At 39.8% G+C, this 27,078-nt stretch overlaps 1 protein-coding gene across 1 annotated transcript in view; it reads left to right on the forward strand.

Annotated features, from left to right (window-relative positions):
• The window catches only part of LOC307015736 (Na(+)/H(+) exchange regulatory cofactor NHE-RF2), a 35,097-nt gene extending 8,647 nt beyond the window's left edge, over window positions 1–26,450 (forward strand). Inside the window, exons 3-6 of the mRNA XM_079644535.1 lie at window positions 17,160–17,375; window positions 23,308–23,461; window positions 24,193–24,311; window positions 24,415–26,450. Coding sequence (XP_079500661.1) covers window positions 17,160–17,375; window positions 23,308–23,461; window positions 24,193–24,311; window positions 24,415–24,579 — 654 coding nt within the window. The 3' untranslated portion in view covers window positions 24,580–26,450. The remainder of the gene's footprint in view (window positions 1–17,159; window positions 17,376–23,307; window positions 23,462–24,192; window positions 24,312–24,414) is intronic.
• Window positions 26,451–27,078: the final 628 nt, after the last annotated feature.

Below are 27,078 nucleotides of genomic sequence, written 5' to 3' on the forward strand. Positions count from 1 at the left end.
ATTCCTGGAGTAAAAATATGGCCTGTAGAAAGTGGAAGGGTCACTAGTGGGGGGTGGGGTGCCTCGAGAATTGAGGAAGAGAAATGGAGAAATTATTAAGGTGGGTAATATAAGAGAAAGAAGAAGAATTGAGTGTATTGTTCTAGATGTATCTGTGTGTGTGTGTGTGTGTGTGTGTGTGTGTGTGTGTGTGTGTGTGTGTGTGTGTGTGTGTGTGTGTGTGTGTGTGTGTGTGTGTGTGTGTGTGTGTGTGTGTGTGTGTGTGTGTGTGTGTGTGTGTGTGTGTGTGTGTGTGTGTGGACACAGCTGTGTCTCTACTTAATATCTCCCCATGCACAGCTGATAATATCAAACATTGCCCTTGTTAACCTAGAAGACGTCAACCTTACTGTCTCTGCAGGCTCAGTTTAACAGCAGGAAATGTCAATTGTCCTGGATTAGGTTGCTGTGATAATATAATTATAAATAAAATAATAAAGAAAGCTTTCATCTCCATGATCTCAAGTTTCTATCTGGAAAAGAGTAGAAATGACACTGCTCTACAAAATGTGTAAATATATGTTTTGGTAGGGATGAAGGTTTGGGTTCAGCCAGATTTTAATACAATTAAACTTTGTATTTGATACAACAGACCACAACATCTAAATCTGTTTTGTCAGAGACATTGCTCTAGTGATTACTGACCTCCTAAACTGTGGAGTATCTCAGGGCTCTATGCTCGGCCCCCATCTATTTTATCTATATGCTTGGTTGTTACATATGTTATCGTAAAATATATATTTTCATAGCTATGCCGATGACTTTATTTATCTGTATTATCAGGACCAACAAGCAGTCTGCACCCTGAAAAAAAATCTATTAATATCAGAATCTGGAATTATAATGAAGTTGGTAAAAACATTTTTTATAAAATGTTTAAAATCTGATTGTTTACCTAATAATAATTGACAGTTAACTTGGCTGAGTAGCAAAGCCCACTCGCATTTAAGTTATACACAATGTATATTATGATAACAATTGCTTTTAGTTTCAGTTGAGAAGAAGTTATATTTTGTATTTTTATTACTTTGAAATGCATTCCATCGTCCAGCTCCAGCATATATTTGTGATCTTGTGTCAGTTTTTAATAAATATATTCATTATTTACTAGTGTATTATTATAGTTGTCACCCAAACCATGACTATGCAGATTATGAAGCTGTTACATTTCTTGACTGAACTTCACCTATCCACAAATGAACTGTAGCAATTAAAACCCTTGACCCAAATCTTCAGCATTATTTATAGATTGCACTACTTTTATATAGACCTTACTGGGTCAGAATATAGGAAAAACAGGCCTGCCATCTCCTGCCCTCTTTAGATCTTCTGGGACTGATCTTTAAAATCCCTTCTTTAAGTCGTTAATGCTTGTATTTTGTCCGTTCCTAGAGCTTTCTATCCAAAGAAATACCAAATAGTCTAAGTTTTAGAAACATGCGCTCGGAGTTGTTCGATGTGGGAATACCAGTGGAGAGAAGGTCGGCTGTGGCCAGGCCAAAGATTGATTAATGTGCTGCCCACACAGCAGCCTCACCAGACATTGGAGAGAAAGAGAAAACAAACCTTCTGTTGTGGATAACGATGTCTTTGAAAGCAGTAAAGAGAGCACTTCATATGTTGTTAACATTATGGGTTTATGATTTGCACACATATTCAAGACTTTAGCCTTTGTAACAACTGCGCCATTTCATAGCTGTTCTTCTCACTCCTGACCGGTTACTCATGTTTTGGTCCCTTCACATGTTCAGTTTGCATCTGCTCTCCGCTGCTCTCACAGCTGTGAGCCAGCATACGTTCCCACACAATCGATCCCTGCAGTTTGCACACAATGTCTGTGGGAGTCAAAGATGTGATGGGAGGCTTTGTATCCGTATGAATCAATTGGGAATTCTATTGATACTTGAGTAACACTTGACAAACAGGGGGGAGGTATAGTTTATGGGTGTGTGAGATTAGCGTGGGTTAAAGTATAAAATGTGCACCAGGTGGGAATCCCCTCTAATTGATTCCTTTTTTCGAAAGACTCCATGTAAAGTATATCTTTCTGCTGTCTTTTGCAGATAAACATACACATGTAGAGCTACGGAATGTTCAGCCTGATGTAATGTATAACAGCTCCCCTACAGAGCATGTTTGTGTCTACATGATGTCATATATAGTGCCTCTTCACAGCTTTTGGACCCAGAGGCTTATACATAGACATAGGAGTAGTGTAATGTGTGTCTAGAAAGTGGGTGAAGATAAGGAACTTTAAACAAAATCATAAACGTAACTGTAATTGGTCTAAAATATTGCAAATAGATAATGATCACATATCCATCACCGTTCAAGGTGGCATCTTCAAATTATAGCCTTACTTTTAGTTTTATGTTAAAAAACTGTCTCCATCTGCCTCTTGCCCGTCTCTTTCACTTTAAGTCCTAACCAAGTGATAGGGCTATCTGCCACACACTGATAACAGGGGTGTGGACATACAAACACACACATATTACTGTACATCAACAACATCAACTGCTGTCTTGTTACACGTAAAAAAAAAAAACAGAGGTAGATGGAAACCGGGTTCCTACAGCTAAGGGGAAGTTAGATTTAAAAAATGTTTTGTGGAGGTATTCAGTAAATATAGATGTTACAATTTGTGTTTTTGGAGTAACAGACAAAAAAAGATCTTACTTCAAATGTCTTAGCATGTTAGGACCTTTGTAAAATTGATTTAAGACATTTCAATCTTAATCAAGGCCTTGTTTTTAGATGAATCCATTTATTTTTAAGACGTTTTTTAAAGGATCTGCAGTGGAAAGTGTAAACGAACTATATATTAAAATAACTGAATAATTGATTCTAAGAAGCAGAAATCTTACTCCGTCATCTGTGACACACACACACACATATGCTAGCCAGCAGCTCACATAATATAAATTGACATTTAGATGCAAATAGACAGAAGTTTTGTATTCTGCAGCCACTTCACTATGGGAATGTGCTGTAATGTGCGGTACTCAAAGATATGATTAGACAATGGTTAAAGAATGTAGTTCAAAAGAAGACAAGTAAGTATTCTGAGGAGGATCAATGTAAATGAGATGACATTAAGGAAGAATATAGCGTATGAAATTAATGCGGGTCAGATGGAGAAAATATATGAAGGGGGTTTAAACCACCTGTTATTTTGCTGTCTTTCACCTCTCTCTGTCTGTCTGTCTGTCTGTCTGTCTGTCTGTCTGTCTGTCTGTCTGTCTGTCTGTCTGTCTGTCTGCCTGCATAGTTTCACTAAACTCCTCATGTTATACTCCGTGAGAATGAAACGCTTAAGGATAACTCAAGACTAAATGTACAATATGCTGATAGAGTGGAAGAGCCAGTTTCAAAGCCGGTTTGTGATTTGGACATGAACATGAAGCAGGACTGATATTTTTCCAGATCAATGCTTTGATCCTTTTCCTACTGCAGTGCCCTAAGATAATAAATATAGCATCAAGCAGATCTATTAAATTCAATCAACCCTATACAGCAGGTTTTATGGAAACCAAAGCCACACTTCCTCTCACAAAGAGGCTGTAATTGTGTACACTTGTGTTGTTGACAAAGTACTCATGGTATGGAACTGCCTTTGACGACTCTCTCTCTCTGTGTGATCGCCACATTGGAGACTTTTGAACCCTCAGGGGTCTTATAAGCCTTGACATTTTGTACGATATATATTATTGTTGGCATTTACAAGGCAATTGTTATAGACATTTCTACAGCATGAAGTAACACCTTGGAAGGAGTTGTTATCCAACACACTCTCTTCAGTCTGTGTACAAATGACACGACTTTGCTAAGACGTGCAATAGATACGCAGAAGTCCGATTTTGCGTGCATATGATACTCCCATGTTACGTTTGTTATGAACATATGTCAAATACGTTTTTTTTTCTACCATTTTCTCCCACATTACGTTTGTTATGAACGTATCTTAAATGCGTTTATTTTCTACATATCTTTGCCATTTCTTTAACCATAACCCTAACCATAACCCAATAAGCTACTGTGTCGTTTATTGCACCGGAAACATTAAAACTGTCATTGGAACGGCGATCAAGCCTGAAGCCACATCTCTTTGTTAATGTAATGTTTGAGGTGCAATATCAGCGTATCATATGCACGCAAAATCGGACTTCTGCGTATCTATTGCACGCCTTTGCAAAGTCGTGTAATTTGTACGCAGACTGTGAGACTGGGTGTTATCTGTTCACTATCGAAGCTCTTGTTCTTTGCTAGTTATTTGTACAATTATTGAGCTGACGGCCAATAAATCCACCATGATCTCCTCAGTGCTCAGTGACAGCTCAGCCTGCAGCTACATGTATGACACCCTTCACAATATGTTTGCACTCAGGAGTTTTGCAGCTTCAGCCCTGCAGCTTTTCAATCAGCTTGACAGTTCATCTGCAAGCATCTGCAACAAGTGTTAAATGACAGAAAACATCCATGCCCACTTTATTAGATGTTTTGGAGAGTGGGACCCATGTTGGGAGAAGTATTTTGTAAGTAATCTTCAACCTTTCAAGGCAATTTGTTTTGCTCTTTTGTTGGTTGAATTTATAATTTGCATGAAGAAGGAATGTGAATTTTGTTTTGTGGATCTACCCCATAAGCATTTATTTTTATTGTACCATTGCTCTTTTTAGGAAATGTTGCCTCAGTCTATTTAAAGAGAACTGACATTTACAAACTGCACATTTTTAAGGACTGCTGCTCTTCTTTGAAACAAATATCCCTACAACACATGGTTTGTGGCAGTGAAAATAAGGGCATGTGGTAATAGGCATAATAAATAGCATAATGCAAGCAGATGGGATGTTTGCAAAAGATCACAATGCAAGACTCTCCAAAACATTGAACTTGACTTAAATTGCAGGGGATCCACTTTCCATCTTAAATCTGTATTACCTAGAATTCTGGTGTTTAGTCCAACTAGTCACAAAGATAGATACATGGTCACATTAATACTTGCTTCATGAGTAATTCAGTATACCAGTTTTACAATTTGACAATGCAGCTCCTTGAGTATTTTATGTTTTTTTTGCCAGGAGATGCATTCGCTTGTTATTTTTTTAAGACATTCCACCTCAAGCTCCTCTCTCTCTTTTACTTGCTACTGAGTTATGATCTCAGGAGACACTCAAACTGCCTGTACCACAAATACCACACATAACTCACACAAACTTCAGCAGAGCAGGAAACTTTCTAGAGTTTAGAGACCGCTGGTAGAGCCGAGCTGGACACACAAACCACACAGCCAGCTTTCGTATCATTGAGCTGTTAAGCAAAACACCACAACACCAGTGGGAAAAAACGTTTGGTTATCAAAATCTGGCCAATCCTCATGTTCACTTTGCTCTGTCTAGTGCTGCCTTTCGTGCTCTCCTGTGCTCCATCTTCCTCTCTGCATGTCCTATTTCTCTCTCTCTCCTGTCGCTGCTTTCCCCCATGACCTTTTATTCAGTTTCATTTTTAAAAGCTCCAAATCCCACTTTTGGATTCCTCCAGCTGGTTCTTGGTCCTTTCCCAATCCTCTCTCTCTTTTTCTTCCTCTGAGAGCTGGCCAGATCTGCTCTCTTCTCTGATTGAGCAACACTTAAGGCAGCTGCAGGCACACACACACACTATCAATGTCAGGGTAGAGCTGTCACAGCCAGAATGTCTGAGACACAGCAATTTCATTAATTTGGTAAAACCCTTGTAAGTTATCCTCGTTCGAGGTTTGGTTGAACTCTTTCAAGCTATGAAGCCTGTGCACTTTGCTGTCACGCAGATACAGAGCAATGTGAGTACACTCAGAACTCTTCAAACTACATCAATCTCATTACATGTAGATAATGCATGTTTTCTCACAGACGTTTGGAACTGGCTGTACTGGTTCCACTACTGTCTCAAAAGCAACTTGTTGTCACCCATTACATAAGCAAAAGTGTCAAATGCTTCAGTTGTTTTTGCTACACTGGCGTTACACAACATTAGCATGGGATGATAATCTATTTGCAATGTTACCTTTCAGCAGCCATAGCTAGGTAGCACAGGCTAATGCTAACACGAAAACTGTGCTAGTCGTTGGAAAACTCTGTCTATCATTAAGGTTATACTATATACCAGGGGTCGGCAACTGGCGGACCGCGGTCCGGATCCGGACCCAGACGCCGACCTATACGGACCCGGAGCTATAATCAATACATTAATAGGGGATTTTTCGGCGCCTTCCGCTTTTTTAACGCTGATTTGGGTGACTTGTGTAATTCCTGAAGAACCGAAGAGTTTTCGTTTTGGGGGCGGGGGTTGGGAGGCGGGGGGGGGAGTCCGTCCGTCAGTCCGACTTCTTCAAAAAAAAGAAGAAGAAATCTAGACCGCAAAAATAATTAAACAAGCGAGTACCTGTTTTTCCTGGCCAAGGACAGGTTCCTTGAACACAACGAGCGTAACGTCTCTTCACGTGGTATATGTCTCGTCTGAAATGAGTGCTGACCAAGCGGCAAACTCTGTGGAAGAGCCGGGACGCCAATACGGACACACTGCAGTTCATATATTGGCCGATAGGGACTGACTGCAGAAAGGAGCAATTTCCATAGACCCCCATGTTAAAATGCCCAACTTTACAGCAGAAAAAAACATGTTTCTACCCATGGATGCAATAAATATTATTATGAATATAGTTAGATTCCACCTTCATGATTATGGATCTGTGATTGAATTGTTTTCTAACACAACCCTTTTATTTATATTAGGTCTTAACGTTTTTGCATAAATTAGGGCGTGGTCACATTGAGTGACGGCTCTGTGATGTGACTGCTACTGCTAGCTTCTTGTCTCTCTGCTAGCTGCTCCGTGAAGCTTGCTACAGGCACTCTGCCTGTTCAGCTCATCCAGGGAACACAACTTGCCCCCGGCCGTGTTTGTTTGTTCTTCATGCTTATATATCGGACTATTGTGACTCGCTCTGCGGTTGAGACAGACGGTGCATGAATGCGGTTTTGCGGTAAGTGAAATTTGAGTACTTATTTATGTGTTAATGATTTTAATCAGCTACGTAATTAATGTTACGGCTTGGGTTAGCGTGTAAGCGAGTGGTAGCTACATCGGTGCTAACGATGCTAACAGTAGCCTCCAAGTTAAAATCATAGACTATATTTATAAAGGTTAAAACGAAATAGACAAGTGTTAAGCGTTAAGTGGGATAATACTGTACAACAAACGGCTTCTGTTTGAGGTTGATAAAATAAGGTCATCCTTGTAACTTAGAGAGATGATTATTATGTAGGTAGGAACTGTATGCATTGCTAAGGTTAATTTAAATTGGCTATGCTCAAGTATGTAGACAAGCTAATGTCGAAGTAGTGTATGTGAAATCAACCTCACAATAAGATGTTTGTATATTACAATTATTAATGTCATATTTCAAGATGGTTACTTAGATAATATGGTTGGTTGAGCTGGAGTTCATTATTGAGCTTACACGTTAACATCACAGTCATCTGAAGAACAAACTCAAACCTTGTTGTTTTTATGAATTGCATTACCAAATTAGTATCAAATAAACAGTAAGCATTGGTAACACAACTTCCAAAGTTACAGTAGAATAAAAAGGACCCTGACTCTGACAATACACAATCCAACATGTTCAACAGAAGAGAATCAGTTATATTGTTTGTACACATGGTACTTTACATATATCTGTTTGTTTAAGGTGTCCAGGTGATGCAGACAGGCTGGACCAGAGAGTGAGAGACAGAACTGGACTCCTCACAGCAGTGAACTTCAGCTCAGGTACAAAGACACTTTTTTTCATACTGTACAAAGAATCAAGAAAGATATCGGTTTGAATGAATGAAGTATTGACTTTAATACACTGATATACATTCCATTAAACAATACTAGATCACCTACAAACCAGTGAAGTTGAGGGTTTTTTCCATGCAAAAAGTTACATTTAGATGTTAACAAGCAATATGATTTTGTCAGCTTTCTAATTTAATGTATTGAAGGCAAAGATATTTAACACAGTGAGAACTGCTAGTATTTATCTCTCAATATTGTCTGTAAAAAACGTTGTAAAAGTTATTCTTTCAGTGAGACAACAGAGCAAGCTTCTACAGTTGCACTACGTTTTGATAACAGTTCAATATTATTTTGATAATAACATATATTTCAATGTTGATGAACTTCATACTTTTCATTCATAATCTGATTGTCTTTGTAGCTCGCTGTTGAAATAAAAAAAAAACATTACAATTACAAAATAATTATATCTACAGCCCCTAAACACACAAACACACCGCTTTCATAAATAACAAACTTGTTCTGCAATAATATGTTTTATGTTTCCTGTAATTTTTGTTAGGAAAGGACATGCCTGAAAGACACAACATTTTCTCCTTCTCTGAGGGTCAAGAAGAACATCCAAGAGGAACATTAAAAGCTGATGCTATGAGATCTTTAAGACCCAGTGAAGTGCATGTTTTTGCTCCAAAATGAAATGGCAGTTTCATTCCTTACATATCATTGTGCCTGTTCATGGCTAAAATAATTTTTAATAATTCATAATTAATGAATTAATGAATTATTAATTTTGCCGTCTGAGCCTAACGGAAGTTGCAGACGATAGTGGCTGTGACGTCACAAGATGTACCCAGTTGCAATTGTAAACATGGCGGAGACTTTGGAAAGTGATACTAGTGTGAGAGAAATGATTGATTTGGACAGCTTTTCGGACAGGATAGATGAGGAAAGTGATCAATCTGTTGCACTTTGAGGGCAACATTAAGAGATTTATGGATACAGCTCTCAACACTCATATGAAACATATATTTCAATAATCAAAAAACATTGGAAGGATTTCTTAACCTATTTTATACAACTAATATTACATAGATGGAAATATTTGTTTACATAGATGACCAAACGCACTGAGATAACTTAGGCTACAGTTTACCTCCCTGAGCTGACGTTATCTCTCTCAGTCCCACAGGAGAGCACTCTCCCTCTCCTTATTGTTGAAACAGCTAATCTCCGTTAGCTTCGAGCTAGCACCAGATGCTAACGACAACCCTGTAACTCTCTCAGTCTCTCTTTCTCTCTCTCTCGAATCGACCAGTGGCCTTTATTTATCATGATCAATCAAAGAATCTACGAAACAATGACACCAGCCAGGCTCACCTTCATCTTTTGGGAACAGAAACATCGCCACTTCGGCAGACTTGACATTACTACAGCCAGCGGCAATGCATCGTTTCCCCTGTGTTTTTCATCCCTCTTTCTTCACTGTCGCCTCCATTGTCAGGTTTTCTCGATTGGCAATCACTTCCAGTCGACTCCGACACACTTTCCAGGAAAATACTAGCTCAAAAACGTTGAGAAATTCGACTTTGAAAAAGAGAAAAAATGAACGGTGGTGAATGTAAACAGTGCGGCGGCGTCCATCTCGTGACGTCACGTAGTAGATCGCAAGCCACGCCCACGAAGGCGAAGGTCGACTGCAAATTCAAAACTCGTCAAATTCGTTGCTATTCCAACATTTTTTGATATGGGTTCCAATAGACAATTTTGGTCATTACTATACGTATTAGCATAACAGATCATGCACAGGTGCACACTTCACAGGGTCTTTAAGACCAGTACACTAAGAAACTACTTTTATTGTAAAAACAGTCAGCTGATCTATTTCCACATCTACACTCCATCAGCTGATTATTTGTATTTGCCTCGCTTTATGAGCTTCACATCATTTGTGCCTTGTACCACAGAGTTTGCAATGTCACAAATAAATGGGGCCAATCTTCAGTCAGATGTGAATGTGTAATTTAACATTTTCAGTAAGAATAATGGACAAAAGGAGTGCAAATACAAATACAATTTATTGAAATGTGAACCAAAAGTTAATCAAAGATGTTTTAAATAAAAAGCACATATGGACAGAAGGTGTAAACATATTAAATGTATAAGTAAACAAATTTAGTCAAATAAAGTGACAGACTAGGCCTGTGCAGTTGGTATCAGCTTTGCCCAGCATGGGCTCCTCCATCAGGCCTGGTCCCCCTCGCTGAGGAAAGACCCTCAGTCCTCTCCGGGCCAAACAAACAGACAGGACGTCCATCACACGGAGGTTTCTCCCTGAAGTCTCAGCAGCTCTCTGGACACCACGCTGTCTCAATCCGTCCACACTGAATATGAGAGGGGGAAAATGAATTAAATGAAAATAATAAATGCTTTAGACCAGTGACCACCAACTGGCGGCCTGCGGGCCACATCCGGCCTGCAAGACATTCTCATCCGGCCCGCACGACGGGGGTGACTGTGGCGTTGGCGAAGTGGTTACTGCGTTCACCCCCCACCCATTTTTTTTTTTACAACGTCTCGTGAGTAAGGTGCAGTACCGGAGTCCAACAGAGAGGCAGCAGCTGCAGGACAGTAGACTGCGTACTGCGAAACCTTCCCTGCATTGAAGAAGAAGTGATCCTTCATTGTGAAGAGTCTGCTTTGTGCGCTCCACAGCAGTAGCCCCGCTGCGACAGAGTCCAACAGAGAGGCAGGAGCTGCGGGACTGTAGCCTAGAAGCAGGGTTGGGTTGTAATGGAATGTAACGGCGTTACGTAATCAGAATACAAAAATCAAGTAGGTTAACTGTATTCAGCTGGCGTTACATTTGAAAAACGAGTAATCTGATTACAGTTACTTTCGTAAACCTGAAGTGAATACATTTTGGAATACTTATTGGAATTATTGGTGGAAAAGTTTCCTCACAAAATGTAATATTCATTACAGGCAGAACTGTGTGCATCTCATTTACCGACGAACATTTCTACTAAAGACCGGGCAAAAAGTGGGGGGAAACTATTCTGCACCCCATGCAACTGTGTGTTGGAGCATAAGAGAAAATCGACGGTGACGACCCACTTTGATTCATTCAAATGTTCGAAAATGCTTTCTGCTGCCGCGGACAAGAAAGCCAAACAACTCACGTTCACCGAGGCATCAACCTCCAAAACCCTTTCGAGGGCTACAAGAGACGAAGTGAGTAGCCTACAAGATTGAAGCTGGTCAGATAAGGAACGAGTAAACAAAAACAGAATGAGGCGGAGAAGTGTGTGTGGGGGGGGGGGGGGGGGGCCCAATTGCTTTTACAATAAATAAACATTGAATGTGTTTAATTGAATAGTAAAGGGGTTTAACGTTAGTGGCAGGTTGTGTGTGAGAGAGAATAAATAAGATTTAGCATATTTCGCAACTTTCCGCATATTTCGCAACTTCCCGCAATTTCACCGCATAAAATCACATAAAAACCTTGCATGTTTAATCGCATAATCAAGAATTTTTGCCCGCCTTTTTCTGGAGGGTCTAATTACACATTAGGGATGTAATGATATACCGAATATCGCGCTAAATAAACGTCCCAATACCGTCGTGAGACTGACAAAATCTACTGCGATTTCTAAAAAAAATAAAAAATGTAAACCTTTATTGAACCAGGTGGTCCCATTGAGATCATCGATCTCTTTTTCAAGAGAGACCTTTCCAACATGGCAGCAAGTAGGTTACAACATGAACATAAAACAACAGATACATTTACACACCTAGAGACATTGACAAGTACCAACAATATATTTATATCTCGCCCTGTCAATAAGCTTCACCTTCTTGGCAAAAACTGTATTGTTTTTGAAGTGGTGGAGAGACCATGCACAGTTTGACCTATTACTGTCATCCATGGCCTAAGCATATCTCTCCGTCCCACTGAGGTGGCGTCAGACTTTTTCGCTGTCCGTAATTTGGACAGACAGGATCGTAAAATATCCGTCATAATCCCTTATTACCCGTCGGGTCTGAATAGAGAGAGCACGCTCGTGAACTGTCAACTGGGGGGGCGGCGTTATGCCCTGTGTGCATGCACCTCGCGGGAGCGCGCACAGCGTAAAGCAAAATGTATTTTGACATGTATTGATCTGTACGGCAAAGTACGGTTTGGAAACTATATAATTTCCTTTTGGAGGGCATGCATAACACGGCATAACACCAGAGCCTCGCTGCGGGGAAACGTTGCCGCTGTTCCGAGTCTGTTCTAATCTGTCAAAATGACAGACTGCTTTCAGATTTTTCCGTCATTGTTAAATAAAATATTTGGTTAACGCGTGCGTCCCAGCAACATCAGTACCAAGCGAGAGAGTTTGTTCCAGACCAGGGGATATTGTAAATGCCCAAACATCCCAGCTTATAAATACCTGGAAATGTGGACATTCTCATATTCCTAAAAACCTGTCTGATGATGCTGAGTGAGTGACTAGTGAGTTTGAGTTGAGTTACTTGAAAAACTAAAGTGAAACTTGATTTATTTTTATTGCAGGGTCTGATTATTAAATGTCCTTGTTTATTTGTGAGATGCAGTTGCACAAAGAAAATGCCTACTTTGTTTGGTAGTACCAGTAGGTACAAAAACACTGGTTTTCTTGTTCCAGTCTGTTACTGTCACTTTGTTTTTGACACTTTAAAATACTGCTATCCTACTAAAATGCTGTACAAATCAGATTTATTATGTAATAAAGAAACATTTTCCGAGTAAAAAAATGTGTTATTGAAAAAAATAAAATTGAATTTTTTTTCCCCTTTATTATTCAATATTGCGATAAATACCATACCGTGGACTTGTTATCGCGATATTATCGTGCCGTGAGTTTTTGGTATCGTTACATCCCTATTACACATATCCACAGTATTTACTGTATATCTGTATAGTTCAATGTTAATTGACAATAAATATTGTTGTTTTTTAATTGTACTTTCTTTATTTGATTGGCAGTCAGTTGTTGATTACATGCAGACGTTGATAAAGCTACAGGCTACTTCAATATATATCACACTAATTCATGAAGCAAGTTAGACATTTTGATGTTCCGTACCTTTGCATGGGGAGATTTTCTCTAACTGGACCTCGTTGCATTTTAGTTGAATACCCCTGCTATATACTGTAAGGTTATAACTAAACTCTAAAAACTATACATGACTCAGTCAATGTTCCAAAAGTGAAACAATTAGAGACATAAACTCAAATGTAAGCTCCAACTTCATTGCAATTTATTTGGGGCTAAAGTCAATGTTTACAGCTGTTTTGAACGTTGTATGCTTAGGTCTACATAGCACAGCAGTACATTTGAATCAAGCTGAATTGTTCTAACCTGAAAATACAAAAATAAAAACTGGGATTCAGTTTTTAGCTCAGGAAAGAACTCCGGTCAAGTTATGGAACGTCATAAAATAAATTACATTATGGAATGATGAATGCACTTTTTAGTTTAACTGCAGATTGAAATTTCCCTTAAAATGACTTCAATGTTTTCTTGTTTGTTTGACCTGGCGTCTATCGATTCATCAGTTTACAAATGATATGCTTTTATAACTCTTAACTTTACTTGGTTGCATTCAGGAGATGTAGTTTTTGTCAAGTATATATCATTTATTCTCAATAATGTGTTCTTTATCCAATGCAGTTCTCACACAGCTTTCAAGATATGGTAATCTGCCACATCTGCCTTTAGCAACCAAACTCAGCAGGACTGAGGGCTCAAAGGAAACTTGACCTCCTGATTTATTATAACCGGGATATTAAGTTTACGTTAATCCCCTTTTGGAAAGCATGCAAGTGAGAGTATTGTTGACAAAATCCTTTACATGCATGCATACACACACACACACTAGATTTAAATTAGCTTTGTAACAACTCAGCGACAGTAACAGCACACACAAACACATGCATGCCCAAACACACTCCATTGTGTGTGTGCAAACAGTGAGCAAATGATTGTTGGCTGTGAAAGGGTTAACAGCGGTCATGAGCCATCCCACCGCTAAATTATTCAATAAGCTGCGATCTAGTTTCATCAACTGCCACCGCCACTGCCAGTGGTCGCATGCAGAGGGAAATATAAAAATTAAACGTGTAAAAAAAAAAAGTTATCCAGCCATCACCAAAATGTAGAAACACAGCATACAGTATACATCAAGCTGTAATACTCAGCATTAGCATGTCCGCTGAACTAGCTTACTACTAACTAACTTATTTAATGGTTCGTTTACACAGAACGTTTTGCCAGCGTTTGATTATTTGTTGCCTCTAATGTAAGATTCAGATTTTTCTAATGTTAGCTGGATATGTTAAAGTCAGATAGAGAAAGCATTTTCAAAAAACTCATGAAGCTAACATTGTTCAGCTAGCTAGCTACGGTTGTGTAGAAACTGATATTTTGATAGGCAATGCAACTGTAACCTAGGGGGCTGGTGTTTTGTGAAAATATAGCTTACATTTATAAAGTTCAAAGAAATTACATGGGCTTTCAAGTCAAAGCTGCAGCCCCTGTCTGAACTTGCGTGACAATTCATGTTGCACTATAATAAACTAAAACAATTGTGTATTTTAGCGTGAAATATTCCATATTGTTTTCCGTATAGAAAAATCACTGTGATTAATTGAAGAATTTTCCATGTGGACATTTATGAGCCTGGAACAAAACATTGACAGTGTTTTCCAACCAGTTACTGCGTCTCCTCCCATTGGGACTGTTTTGAAAAATGTACAAATACAGATAAGCGGTCGCTTTCCTGATGACAGCCTGTTTGCCGACAAAGATGGAAAACATCTATTTTTCCTCCACTCAGATACAAATATTTTTCACATTTTTCCATTTTCAACACCCACAGTTCAAACAAACATGGTGAACCCATTTCAATCAATGACCTCTCGTATTGGTAGAGAGCGAATGGTAACTTCAGGCCCTCAAACACCCTCTGCCTGACACTAAAATCTCTATCTTTAACACACAAGTAGGACAGTTGGATCTATGCACTATCAATAATAAACTAAGGACACACAGTCGTGGTGTCTCCCTCCATCACTGACACAAACATGCATAATTAAGCTTGTTAGATCAAACCCACAGCACAAAAAGACCAAATCAAACATTTCCAAAATGCACTCAAACACCAAAGACTGAGACGTTGAGAGATGGTACAGGCTCCAGGGGGTGATTAGTGGGTGTGGACATTCATCGAGAGGCAGTCAGAGGTTAAATTGGCAGACACTTGCGTCTCCCCCACATAATGACTCCCAGCTGTGCTACTCTCACTGTTTATGTTAAATGAGTTCCATTGCAAGCTCTTTTCCTCTCCATGGTCGCTAACTGTAAACTTCTGTCATCTGGATTTTTCTGTAAGGCTCTGTTTATCTATCAGTCTGCAGTATTTCTCTGGGCTCTACAGGCTGTTCTTAAATCCGCTGTTTCTCCTCTTGAACTCTCCTTCTCAATCCTCTCGCTGCATCTCATTTTCTTCCTTCCCACGCACTCTCTTCCTCCTTGCTTGTTCTTTTCCTCCTCTCCCTCTCTCTGCTGTTTTTTCATTGCCTCGATCCCCGGATGCTAATATATTAGATATTCCAAGGGGGGAGATATATACATATATATATCTCCCCCCTTGGAATATCTAACCCAGCTGCCCAACACAGGAACTTCCTTTCTGGCCATGGAAGATTTGGAGGGGTTCATTAGAGTTTTTGCTCTTGATTTCTACCTCCGTCTCAGGGCAGACTGCCTAGATCACAGTTACCCTAAAGAATGATATGTAGCCATCTGTGTTATTTTTGTCGAGGCTTACGTTTGCAGGCTCTGTTGTGGTGATCAACACTCAGCCATAATTCCTCAAATATATTTGCAATAATGGCACAAGAATGTTGAAGGGGAAGTTTAAAAAAAATGTTTCTTTCTTTCATAATAAATCATGAACCATCTTCTCTCACTTTTGTCTCTCTTTCTCTCTCTCATGCCACCCACATACTCCATTTGTATTTTTAGCATGCACAAAACGGACCATGATAGTTGCTTCACATGAAACAATGGAGTTATCAGATTGCGTAATACAGATCTGTCCGATGAACACAGCATGTGCACCATATGTAGACTCATATTTGGTCACCCAACACCCACTCTACCTGTCAGTAACCTCACAGCTAATATCAGCTGAGGTTACAGAGCTGGCCACCAGCTCTCATCCCTCTCACTGCACATGTTTTACCCGGTGTGTGGGTGGAAAATCTGTGTGATTATACAGGTTCTATAAATGTCTTCACGCAGGCTTTAAGAGCTGTCAGTGATGAGCTGCAAATGGACATTTTCACTCCAAGTACATACAGTCTATTCAACAACTTTGACAAAGGAGATGCATCAGCAAAGAGTGATGTTATAGAAAATAACTATTATTATTATTATTATTATTACTACTATTACTATCCATACTTATATAAAATAAATGCACTCAAATTCAAAAATAACAGGAGACGTGACGTATAAAGGGGATTTAGGGGTGATTGGATGGGTCTAAAAACAATGGATTCTCACCCTGTGTGAAACCAGAAATTAGCATTTACCTATTTATTACACAACTTTGTTGCAAATGTTAGCCCAATACATAATCTTTTCCAAGAACTTATGTAGTTGTGTTGCCAAAAAGGTTTTGCACTGCAAGGGCTTGCCCAATATATCTTCTGAATCATTGTATGAGGTTAGGTTGACCATAAACAAAGTGATTTCTTTACAGGAAATGAGCTGATCAGATTTTGGCCACTTTATGATGTCATAACGTTTTTTCGGCTTGCGTAACCATTGGCAAATCACCAACCAAGGTTACACCCCCCCCCCCCCCCCCCCCTTATCACCTGAATCTCCTCCTAGAGCACCATTGTGTTCTTTGTAACCAAATATCTCTCAGAGGGGCGTGGGGAGGGGCTCCTTATTTTCATCTAAAGTAATGAAATCAGAATCAGCACTTTTGAAACAGGGCTGAAACAGAGGGGTTTATGGGATGCTACAATGCATGATCTGTTTGGTATTTCGAAGCAATCACTTCAGAGACATGTTTTGTATATATCTGAGACCTATAAATATAAATAATAATATAAATGTTGTGATTTAGTTTCTAGCTCCTTTCTGAGAATGATCCCATGTCTGTCTCCATTTAGCATTTCAGAATTTTACTTTCCATTGTTTGTCATCAGTAACTAAAGTATGAACTTCTGCATTTATGTTTTTACTTTTCCCTTGCAGGAGGCTGTTGCCCAGGTTGAAGCCCAGGTCCAGTCGCGGCCCCCGGTCGACCCGTCCGAGCTCGTTCCACGCCTCTGCCACCTGATCCGGTCTGACGCCGGCTACGGCTTTAACCTCCACAGTGATCGATCCAGGCCCGGACAATACATCCGCTCCCTGGACCCCGGATCAGCTGCAGACCACGCCGGGCTCCGGACCCAGGACAGGCTGATTGAGGTAGGACAAAGGAGCGTGGATGTATTGTCTGGGTATTACAGCACAGTGCAATCTAATATAACAACACTGCAGTAAATCCTCCTCTGGTCTCGTTTTTTGTGAACATGGTCAGATTTGAAGCTCTGTTACCTTTTTGCTGATTGGACTGCATTTTATAATTCTTGTTGTGTATGATTAGATGTACAGATTAACAGATACATTATTTAGCTATGAATAGATTTACCTTTAAACAAATAGTTTCTGAAATTGTGTCTTGAGAGCGTTCCTCATAAACAAAGTAAGCTAAATAGGTTTGTATATTTTTTCCCAAAGGGTGGGATTTATTCAAATGTTGTTGACCAACTTTGTATTTATCTGGTCTTCCTGACACTTCAATATCCTTTGCTATTTGACCAACTGTAGAATGATGACTGTAGCACTTTTTTGCCTATATGTTATTTTCTCAAATCCTTTTGTTGACATTTTTAATTAATCTAAACTCTGGCCACTATAAATTCCACCTTGAGTTTGTTAAGAAAATGCATGCAATATGGCTCAATGCAATTCTGTATTGCATGTTTTATTATTTGACTTGTATGATGGTTAACATATTATTTAGTTGGAAGCTATAATAGTATAGATTGCAATAGAAAACAAAATAAAATACAAAATGAAAAGTAGATTTTCAAAAACGAACTAGTGCAGCTGTAGATACAGATACAAAAACAGATGTGTATGTGACATAAACAAATACAAGGTTATAGCCCCAGTGTATATGCATGTGTGGTGGGTGGTGGATCAGTTAGGAGTGTTTTTGTGTCGGAAGTTAATGGGATGGCGAGAGACCTCCCATGGTTGTGATAAGCTTAAAGGAATATTAAGGAGTATTTAGTGAGTGTTTACATGCATGTATGAACTTTGACAGCAGACCCACGCAGAGGAATGAACCCACACTAATGAGGTGACTACTGATGAATTATTCTGGGTTAATCTGGTAGATGTCTGAGAGTAATATGATTTACTGGGTGTGAGAAAATCCCTGTATAAACCTGTTCTCGCCCTACGTTGTGTCACTTTTTCTGTTGCTTTGTAGGTGTGTTTGAACTGTATACGTGTGCTGCTGTGTGCCTACACTCCTGGTTTTGCACATGTGCCCACATTTCCACACAACCATCCAGTCCATTATCTCCAAATCTTCTGTTTAGCATTAAATCCATGACACACCAACACACCAACACACCAACACACAGCACTGCCTACCAGTGCTTCTCAGCTAAAGTAGCTCCAGGCTACTCAGAACGTCACTAAAAGTCAACAGATGCCATTGTCCATTTCTTCGAGAATAACTCAATCCAACAATAGTAGAAATAAAAGTCAGTCATCTGTGGAAGAATCATTATACAGAGAGCTGGTCCAAAACAAAAGTAGATATACCTTTGTCTAAAGTTACAGAAACGTTTGCGTTTTCACACTTGATCAAATACAGATGTGACCCCATCTACATAAACTGTCACAGCTGTAATTAACAAGGCAGGAGTCACACGTGTGTCTGCTGCTGCCAGGCCTCTGTTACTAAAGATAACAGGACCTGAAGCCTGGACTCAATCTTCACTGTGTGTCAGACTGCAGGGAGAAAGAAGAGGCCGGTCAAAGGGGGGAGGAGAGTCCGTTATAAATCAATCCGATCGCAGGGGGTGGCAGGGGGAGGAGGAGTGTGTGTGTATGCCGCTTCTTTTAAAACATAGAGAGAAAAAGAGGTAGACAGTGTGTGTTGGATTACAAAAAAGGAGTGGATAGCGAAGATGCAAGGACAGAAGGAGTGTCCCCAACAACAGATAACAAAAACAGACTCTAAACTGTATTTTAAAATGTTTCTGTCCCAAACTGAATCTCATGCATCTATGTGTCAGTCAAATAAAAGTGAAAAGATATTCGATTCATCTCGACATGAGCAAATAGGTGACAAGGTCATGCGTGTTTTATCAAGTTTGCCACGGTGAAAAGTACAACCAATTACGCTGGCAGTAACAACATCATTTTCATTATAAGCTGTTTTCCATCTGAGTTTACACACACAACATTCATCCTTCATTCCCATGACCTTTGCCCTCACTGGCTGAACATCAGGGTGCAGACCAGGCTGCAGAAGAGGCCAAACAGGACTCCGTGGGGTCTGATAGGGAGGCTAAACAGAGTTCATATATATAGGATCTCCCAACATGTACGTTTTTTTTTTTGGCATGTTTAAAGGTCACATGTCATGCTTTTCCGGTTATCACCCGTCCCCTTTGCATGTTAACGGTCTGCAGAGTCAGAAACCCTCAAAGTACACCCTGTAGCGAGTAAAACTCTAACACAGTCTGCCCGAAAACGCCTCGTTGGAGATTTCTAATTTTCCATTGTTTACTTCCTGGGTACTGTGACGTGTGAATACTGGGCTCACATGGAGGGGGGGGGGGCAGGAGCTCCAACAAGCCGTTTAGGACAGAGAGTGAATACCGGTGAATACACATACTTTACAGAGATGCTGTATGAGAAACCAATGTGAGTTTGGAAGATTGCACAGTATAAATCTATATTAGTATACCTCAACAATGGAATTATGATCAGTAGAAATGGCCATGACATGGGCCCTTTAATACAACCTTTCAATCAAATCTTTGGTTAATTTCTTATTTCCCAGACAGCTACTGGTATTATTTGATAAGAGACTAATATCCTAAAAGCCCCTTGCAGAGATATGAAAGTTGCTTTGCACAACAAAAAGATAATGTCCTTTCCTAATGATGAATCAAGTGTAATGTAACATGAGCCAGCAGCTGGTTAGCTTAGCTTAGCACAAAGACAACATGGTAAACTGCTAGCCTGGGACTGTGTGAATGTAATAAAAATAGAATTTAACACATTGAACCTCGGTTTGCTTTCTGTTTGCATAAGACTTCGCACTGTTTTGGAAGTATTTTGCATTTCCTCTGGGACGAAAATGGGGTTTAACATTAGCTTAATAACTCTATCTCAGTGCTTTAGTTTGGTTGAGAGAAAAATCTGAGTCCCCGTCGGGTTGGGTGGCTGTAGTGTGTGTGTGTGTGTGTGTGTGTGTGTGTGTGTGTGTGTGTGTGTGTGTGTGTGTGTGTGTGTGTGTGTGTGTGTGTGTGTGTGTGTGTGTGTGTGTGTGTGTGTGTGTGTGTGTGTGTGTGTGTGTGTGTGTGTGTGTGTGTGTGTGTGTCCACATGCTGATAATTGCAACCGTCTCTAACCATGCGTCAAGACAGCGCTTGTGTTATCTGTCAGCAGCCTGTTAGAGAGGTGAACAACCATGACAGATCTCTCTCTCTGTCTCTTTCTCACCACGCCCCATTACGCTGGAGGTGGATCAGCAGCTAGCGCTGTAAAGGCTATGATGAGAGCCCAGCTGTCGATGCTTGGCAGAAGCAGTGACACCAGTGAATGCTTCATCAGGCTTTCTGCTCAGCCTGTGCTCAACAGTGCGTACTCTTTACAAACTTGAGAGTGACACTAAAGAACATAGAAAAGTGCACCATACTCACACTTGAGATTAACTTCTTGGTAGCCCACCTGATAGGCTACCTGGATCACAACCTTAGTTTTTGTCAAGCATTTTACTTTTATATTTTGAATGCACAAGACTGTAGACAACGATAAAAAGCCTCATAGATTAGCTTTAACAATTTTAGCAATGTGGCTCTATGGGTGGTAATGTCGGTCTGTAACCCTCCTTGTTCCAGTTGGACATAAACTAAACTATTGGAGGGACTGACATGACATTTTGGACAAGTCCAATGTTTTAGTTTCCAGTACATCATCTTTAGCGCAACATTTTTTAGCTTTGTGGTGTCATTCACATTCTGTTATTAGCCTCGCTGTGCCTAAGTACAGCAGAAGTCTCTTTTGTAAAGTTATTTTTAGCCAACACAAATAAATACATTCAGAGATATATCATGTGCACCACTTAAACATAAAAAAGTAAATCTGTCCTTGTTCCTTTTGGTTCCATATACAAATGCATGAAAAAACAAGCGAGATACTGAACTGCACACAAACAAAAATCCCTGACAGACCAGATTTGGTGACCATGGTCAAACTGTTCTCATAGCCACTATAGCATATTGATTTTCATTCTAACTGTAGTCATGCAGGTGTTTTTTGAGGAGCATAGAACAAAATTATCAAAGAACAAAATTATCTGTCCATCGTTTTAAACAACAAATGGTGTCCTTACTGCTGAGACATTACCATTAAATCTTTCTACGCAGAGTGATAAGTACTCTTTCCACTGGAAAAGAAAACATCACAGCTGTTGTGGGAACATTACATTTTCCACTCATTTATCTAACAGGCTGTGCAGTTGCTGAATCATACATTATCTATAACAGCTTTTCTAACAATGGGGTGCTGACTTCATCTTAATCACCTCTCATTGTTTGCTGCATGGTCAGTGTGAAAAGGAGCTCAAGAGATTGCGTCTCTCTTTGCTAAATTAAACTGGAGACAGAAGATTTAATTGCCACACATGCAACGTGCACACAGATGTGCAGACGCAACGGAAAGTGTTTGTTTTGATTGATCCAAGGTTAGTCTAGCTGCACTAACACAACCAAACGACATAAAAAATGTGTCAGGTGGATGGACTCTACATTACTTTCATGAGTTATACACCTGAACACACGTGCACACATACACACACAGACAAACACGACAAGTATCGAGAGGTTCCCTTATATATATAATATATATAATATTCCCATGAGAAATAAGCTTCTGTACTGTTCCTGCTGCTCGTATTAATTAGCCCAGTGTGTGCAGGGAGCAGAGTGTATTGTCTTGTGTGGGATGGACTGCTAATGAAGGGCTGTGAAACATGACACAACACCTGTTGTTTGGCCCAATACAAAGATGCTTGTTCTCTCTATATCAAACTGTCTGTCTGGGTCCCTGGCTGACTGATGTCTATTTTTTGTATGTCCGTCTGCTTGTCTATCATGAGTCCTGGGAAGAAAGGATACATTTTTTTAACAGAGGAGAGGAGCAGTTCACATTTTCCACCTGTCGATTCCTCTCTTTTTTTATCTTTCTTCCACTCTCTCTTGATCTTGTTTCCTTTCTTCCCTGAAAAGCCCATAAAGTCTCTCTCATTCAACCTATTTGTCTTATTTTTTATATTTATATAACCCACTTTCCACACACCAAGGCGCCCAAAAGCAGTTGTTAAGGGTTTACTTCCCTCTGCTTCACTAATGTATCCCATCTTGTCATAAGCAGTGAATTTTAAACAAATTCCTCCTCAGGAATTGGACACCTGAAACCCGCACTATAGCCGGAGCCCAGGAGAGCCATCAATAATTGATTGTGCACCAACACTAACTTGGCGTTGTGCGAAGCTACCTGCCTCAGAGAAGCCAGGGTCTAGACAAAGCAGGCCTCCAAATGTAGACAGCATCTAGATAAGAGAAAGGGTATTCTGTTTTGTCATGCCAATATAGTGACATTAATGGTCAATAGCGTGCAGACATATAACTTTGTCCCTCTGAGGGACGATGGTTGTAACCCCTTTTGGAATTGAAGGAGTCTTTAATCCTGGTAAATCATAAATCAACAGCTGCCCTGTTAAGCTGCCCTTAATGCTTCCCTCAAACCCTTTTTCAAGAATTCATAATTCATAACAAGAGTTTGCGTAACGTTTTGTAGAGAGGTCATGTTGAAAAAGTGTGTAATCAGTATGTTGTCCCACAGCTCCACCTACTGGATAATTTAGGTAGCACAGCTCTCAGTGTGGTATAAATGAAAGTTGTGGAAGATGGTTTACTCAGGTGTTGCATTCAAAACTAAGTTGAGTGTCATTTAAGTAATTCATGGACATGGAAAAGTTTGTCTTAGGAAAAAAAATCTCTTTCCTTCCAAATAAACCCTTCTCTTTTTTTCCTCCGTTTTCCAGGTAAATGGTGTGAACATCGAAGGCATGCGGCATGCAGAGGTGGTGGCCTTCGTTAAGAAAGGGGGAGATGAGACCTGGCTGCTGGTGGTGGACGAAGAGACAGATGAACACTTCAAGAGGAGTGGGGTCATCCCTACAATCAGCCATCTCAGAGGTAAACATGCACATAACAGTCAGAACACCACATTAATATGCATGTTATGGTCATTTCATAATAGATAGTGATAGCAGGTATTTCACTGCAAAGACTGAGGTGGTCAACAAAACTGGTTACTATTTTAGAGTTCAATCACTTTCTTTTGAAATGTACTTGAAGAGCACCTACGTTCTCACTTGTTTCTTTGTGTACATTTACATTTCCTGCATGCTCAGCTAAAATATCAGAGGTTAGATTAACCATTATTGGAAGTAATTCAATTTAAATCAACTGATTTGTCCTATAATGAGTGGAAAATGATATGGTTATTTCTGGAAACATTTAGGAATTGTATACTGTATAGTTCTCGACTAAAACATTAGTTGCATAATCATTCAACGGGCAAAATAACCTTTCAATATTGCAAAAAAGTTGTAATACTCGGCTGAGGTGGAAAAGTTAAAGTAAGCAGATGTGTGCACTGGAAACAGATTTAGCTTATACATCAGTACATACATGATGAACATGATGATGATAACCTTCCTTAAAAACCTCACAATAAACCGTAGTGGAAGGAAACAAGCCGGTTTTGTAATTACTTTACCATATTTTATTATGAAATGTTGGCGATACTTTTGGATTAGACCTCAGGGAACCCTAATACAAACATTGTTGGACTGGGAACCCATTTCTTTGAATATCGATATGTATAAAGACAACAAAAATCAATGGGATTTTCCTTTCTGTAGACTATGACGGTCCTTCCATATCCAACGGCTCCCCGAACCCTCAGATCAACGGCAGCTCCACCACGCAGTCCTTCAGGTCCACACGCTCCGACCTCAGCAGCCAGGGCAACAGCACACAGGTGGGTGTGAGGAGTTTAGTATTCTGTTTGGTCTTTTACTTAGAAGTCAGTACCCTCAACCTTTATCTCTGTCTGTGCGTCTTTAATTCCATCTCCCATTTAGTTGGCAGAAGATGAAGGCAGCCAGCTGATGGACCCTTTCGCTGAGATGGGTCTGAGTTTGAGCGCTACGGCAGCAGAGGAAAAGATGAAGGTCCATAACAAAGAAAAGAGAAAGGCTCCACAAATGGACTGGATGAAGAAATATGAGCTGTTCAGCAACTTCTGAGACTTTCCCCTCCAATGACAGATGTTTGAGCGCTCTGCAAAGGATATCAAGATATAAGAAGACAAAAGGAAAAAAGTTGTAATATGGATTTGACTTTTTAAGCCACTTCAGAGACTTTTTAACAGCTTATTTTCTCCTTTTTAAAGCACAACATGAAGGAAGTGCTAACTGACTTAACGGAACTATGAAGGAAAAGCATATTTTAAAGTCAAGTTTTTACAAATGTATGTACATCCCCATCACTTTAATCCTCCTTTATCCACACTTCTAGAGACTTGTTTCAAACAAATGAGGGAGAGAGTTATTTTTATATTTAAAAAGTATAAACAAACTATGAAAAGAAAATATTATCCCATCTTCATGCATTTTAAAAGAGCTTTATGGACACTGTGACAACAATGATTGTGGACATTGTGGGAGTTTTGGCCCATCAGTCAGAGGAAGCCCAAGATGGGCAGAAGATCACTGTGAAAGAGTTCAGAGCCTCCACCTTCAGCCCACGCAGATCTATTTTATTATCACGCATAAAGAAAAGGATGGCTGTGTGTTCTGGTTGCAACATTTCCTACATGTATTTTTACAGAGTGTATTAACTGGTCATCAGATCAGCCCTGCTTTTGTTCAAAAAGGTAATCCATTATCCATGATATCCATTATCCTAAATAACACATTATTCTGTGTTATTTAGCACTCACTTTTAATAATGCATACCACTAAACTCTTTTCCAAAATGTTCCGGTGCACAACAAAGGGAAGCACCACTAACATAAAATGTATTGATACATTTAATCATGGAAGCTGGAAAGTAGGCGAGGAAGGTTTTGTCTGGGCAAAAAGTACAAATAGAGTTTATCATTGGAGGAGGCCCGATGTGTACAGCAGGGGGCAAACTTGCTCCACAAATAAGAGATCCCGTTTGGTCCGGAAAATAAAAACAGAGAAGATGGTTAAGCAGGCTGGTTTTATTGTGACACTAGAGAACTATTACTTAGTTAAGAAGAGTCTTTTGGTGTCCACTAGTTGTCATGGCCAGGGAACAGTCCGGCACAAATTGCAAGTGGATGTTTTTACACTCGTACGTATTAAAAACATTTTTTTTACATATTAAAAACATTGATTAAGATGTGGCAAGCAAGCTGTTTCCCCCCATTTCTCTTTTTTATGCTAACCTAAGCTAACCTGCCGTTTGCAGTAACTTCACATTTAGCACAGGTGACACTTTCCAACCAAAAGTGAAAAGGGGTTTTCCCAAAAATGCTGTACAAGGGGTTTTCCCAAAAATGCTGTACTATTCCATTAATTAGATAAGGGTCAGGGCCGGGAATGAGCTCAGAAGTGCAACTATAGCCGCGAAAGATAGTTATAGGATGTGATGGGGTCCAACGTGAGCAGAGTGTGAGCAGGTTGTGGGGCAGAGAGGTGTAGCTAAGGCTGCACAGTGAGGTCAGAGATGCTCCGGGGGATCTAGTGAAAGAGAATGCAGGAGCCATGGAGCTTACTGAGGATTATTACACACAGGGGCACAGCTGTCATGCTGGAGCACAATGTGTACGAGAGTAGAGAAGGTATACATGCCGCAATCCAAGCTATGTTGATACAATGCATTGCATCAAGTGAAAGTGCAAATTGGAGAACTTGTCTTTTTGTACCTGTTCACACCTTTACAGTGTCCTAGTTCATCTTTGTAAATCATTCTGTGTGTGCTTTAGCGTTTCACTATGTATGTTCTGACAGTCACAGCAAAGAAAACTCTATGATACCATGGCTGATGTATATATACAGTAAAAGCATCCAGTATATAAGGCAGGTGGCATTTTTTCAATAAAGTGTGACAATGGTGTTTTTTAATATATTAAACTGTTGTCATTATCGTTCATGCCTTCTGTAATCTGTCTCTTCAATGTTGCTTTCCCATCTATCTGCTCCAAAGGCACACACTTTGTTTTAAAGCTCTTTGTGTGAATGGAAATGTATTATCTCACATTCTTCCTTGTTATTAGTCTCTCTGTTATGATTCCTCTTTAATTCCCGCCTTCTCTCTTGCAGAGGATTACGCTAGTGTTCAGTTTTCAGTTTCAGTTCTCACAATTCTCCACCAGCCAGCTGCTGAGAGCTTAAAGGCCAAGCAAAGGTTAAATAGAGTTCAAAAGTAATTGAACTGTGTGTCTGGTGTGTGAGAGAGTCTGTGCATCTGTGTGAGGGGTTGACGGGTGTGTTTCCGTACTTTCATGTGATTCTCTGTCTGGCAGCATACAGGGTCAGGTGTACAGTATGCAGCTGTATTTTTGGTCTAAATCTCCCTTCAGTCTGCATGTATCAAGTTGCTGAAAGAAAGTGCTGGAAGAAATATAAGGATGTTTTACTTAAAATAAAATTGCTGACATAACAATGTAAGTGAGTTTAATAAAGCAAAATGGACAGGTTTAGCCAAAAATACAAATGTTTTGAGTATTTTGTTCAGGATTTTTAATACTGATGCCTTATCGTGTAAACAGCATA

The sequence above is a fragment of the Notothenia rossii genome (assembly GCF_949606895.1).
Source record: "Notothenia rossii genome assembly, chromosome: 8".
Taxonomy (NCBI): Eukaryota; Metazoa; Chordata; class Actinopteri; order Perciformes; family Nototheniidae; genus Notothenia; species Notothenia rossii.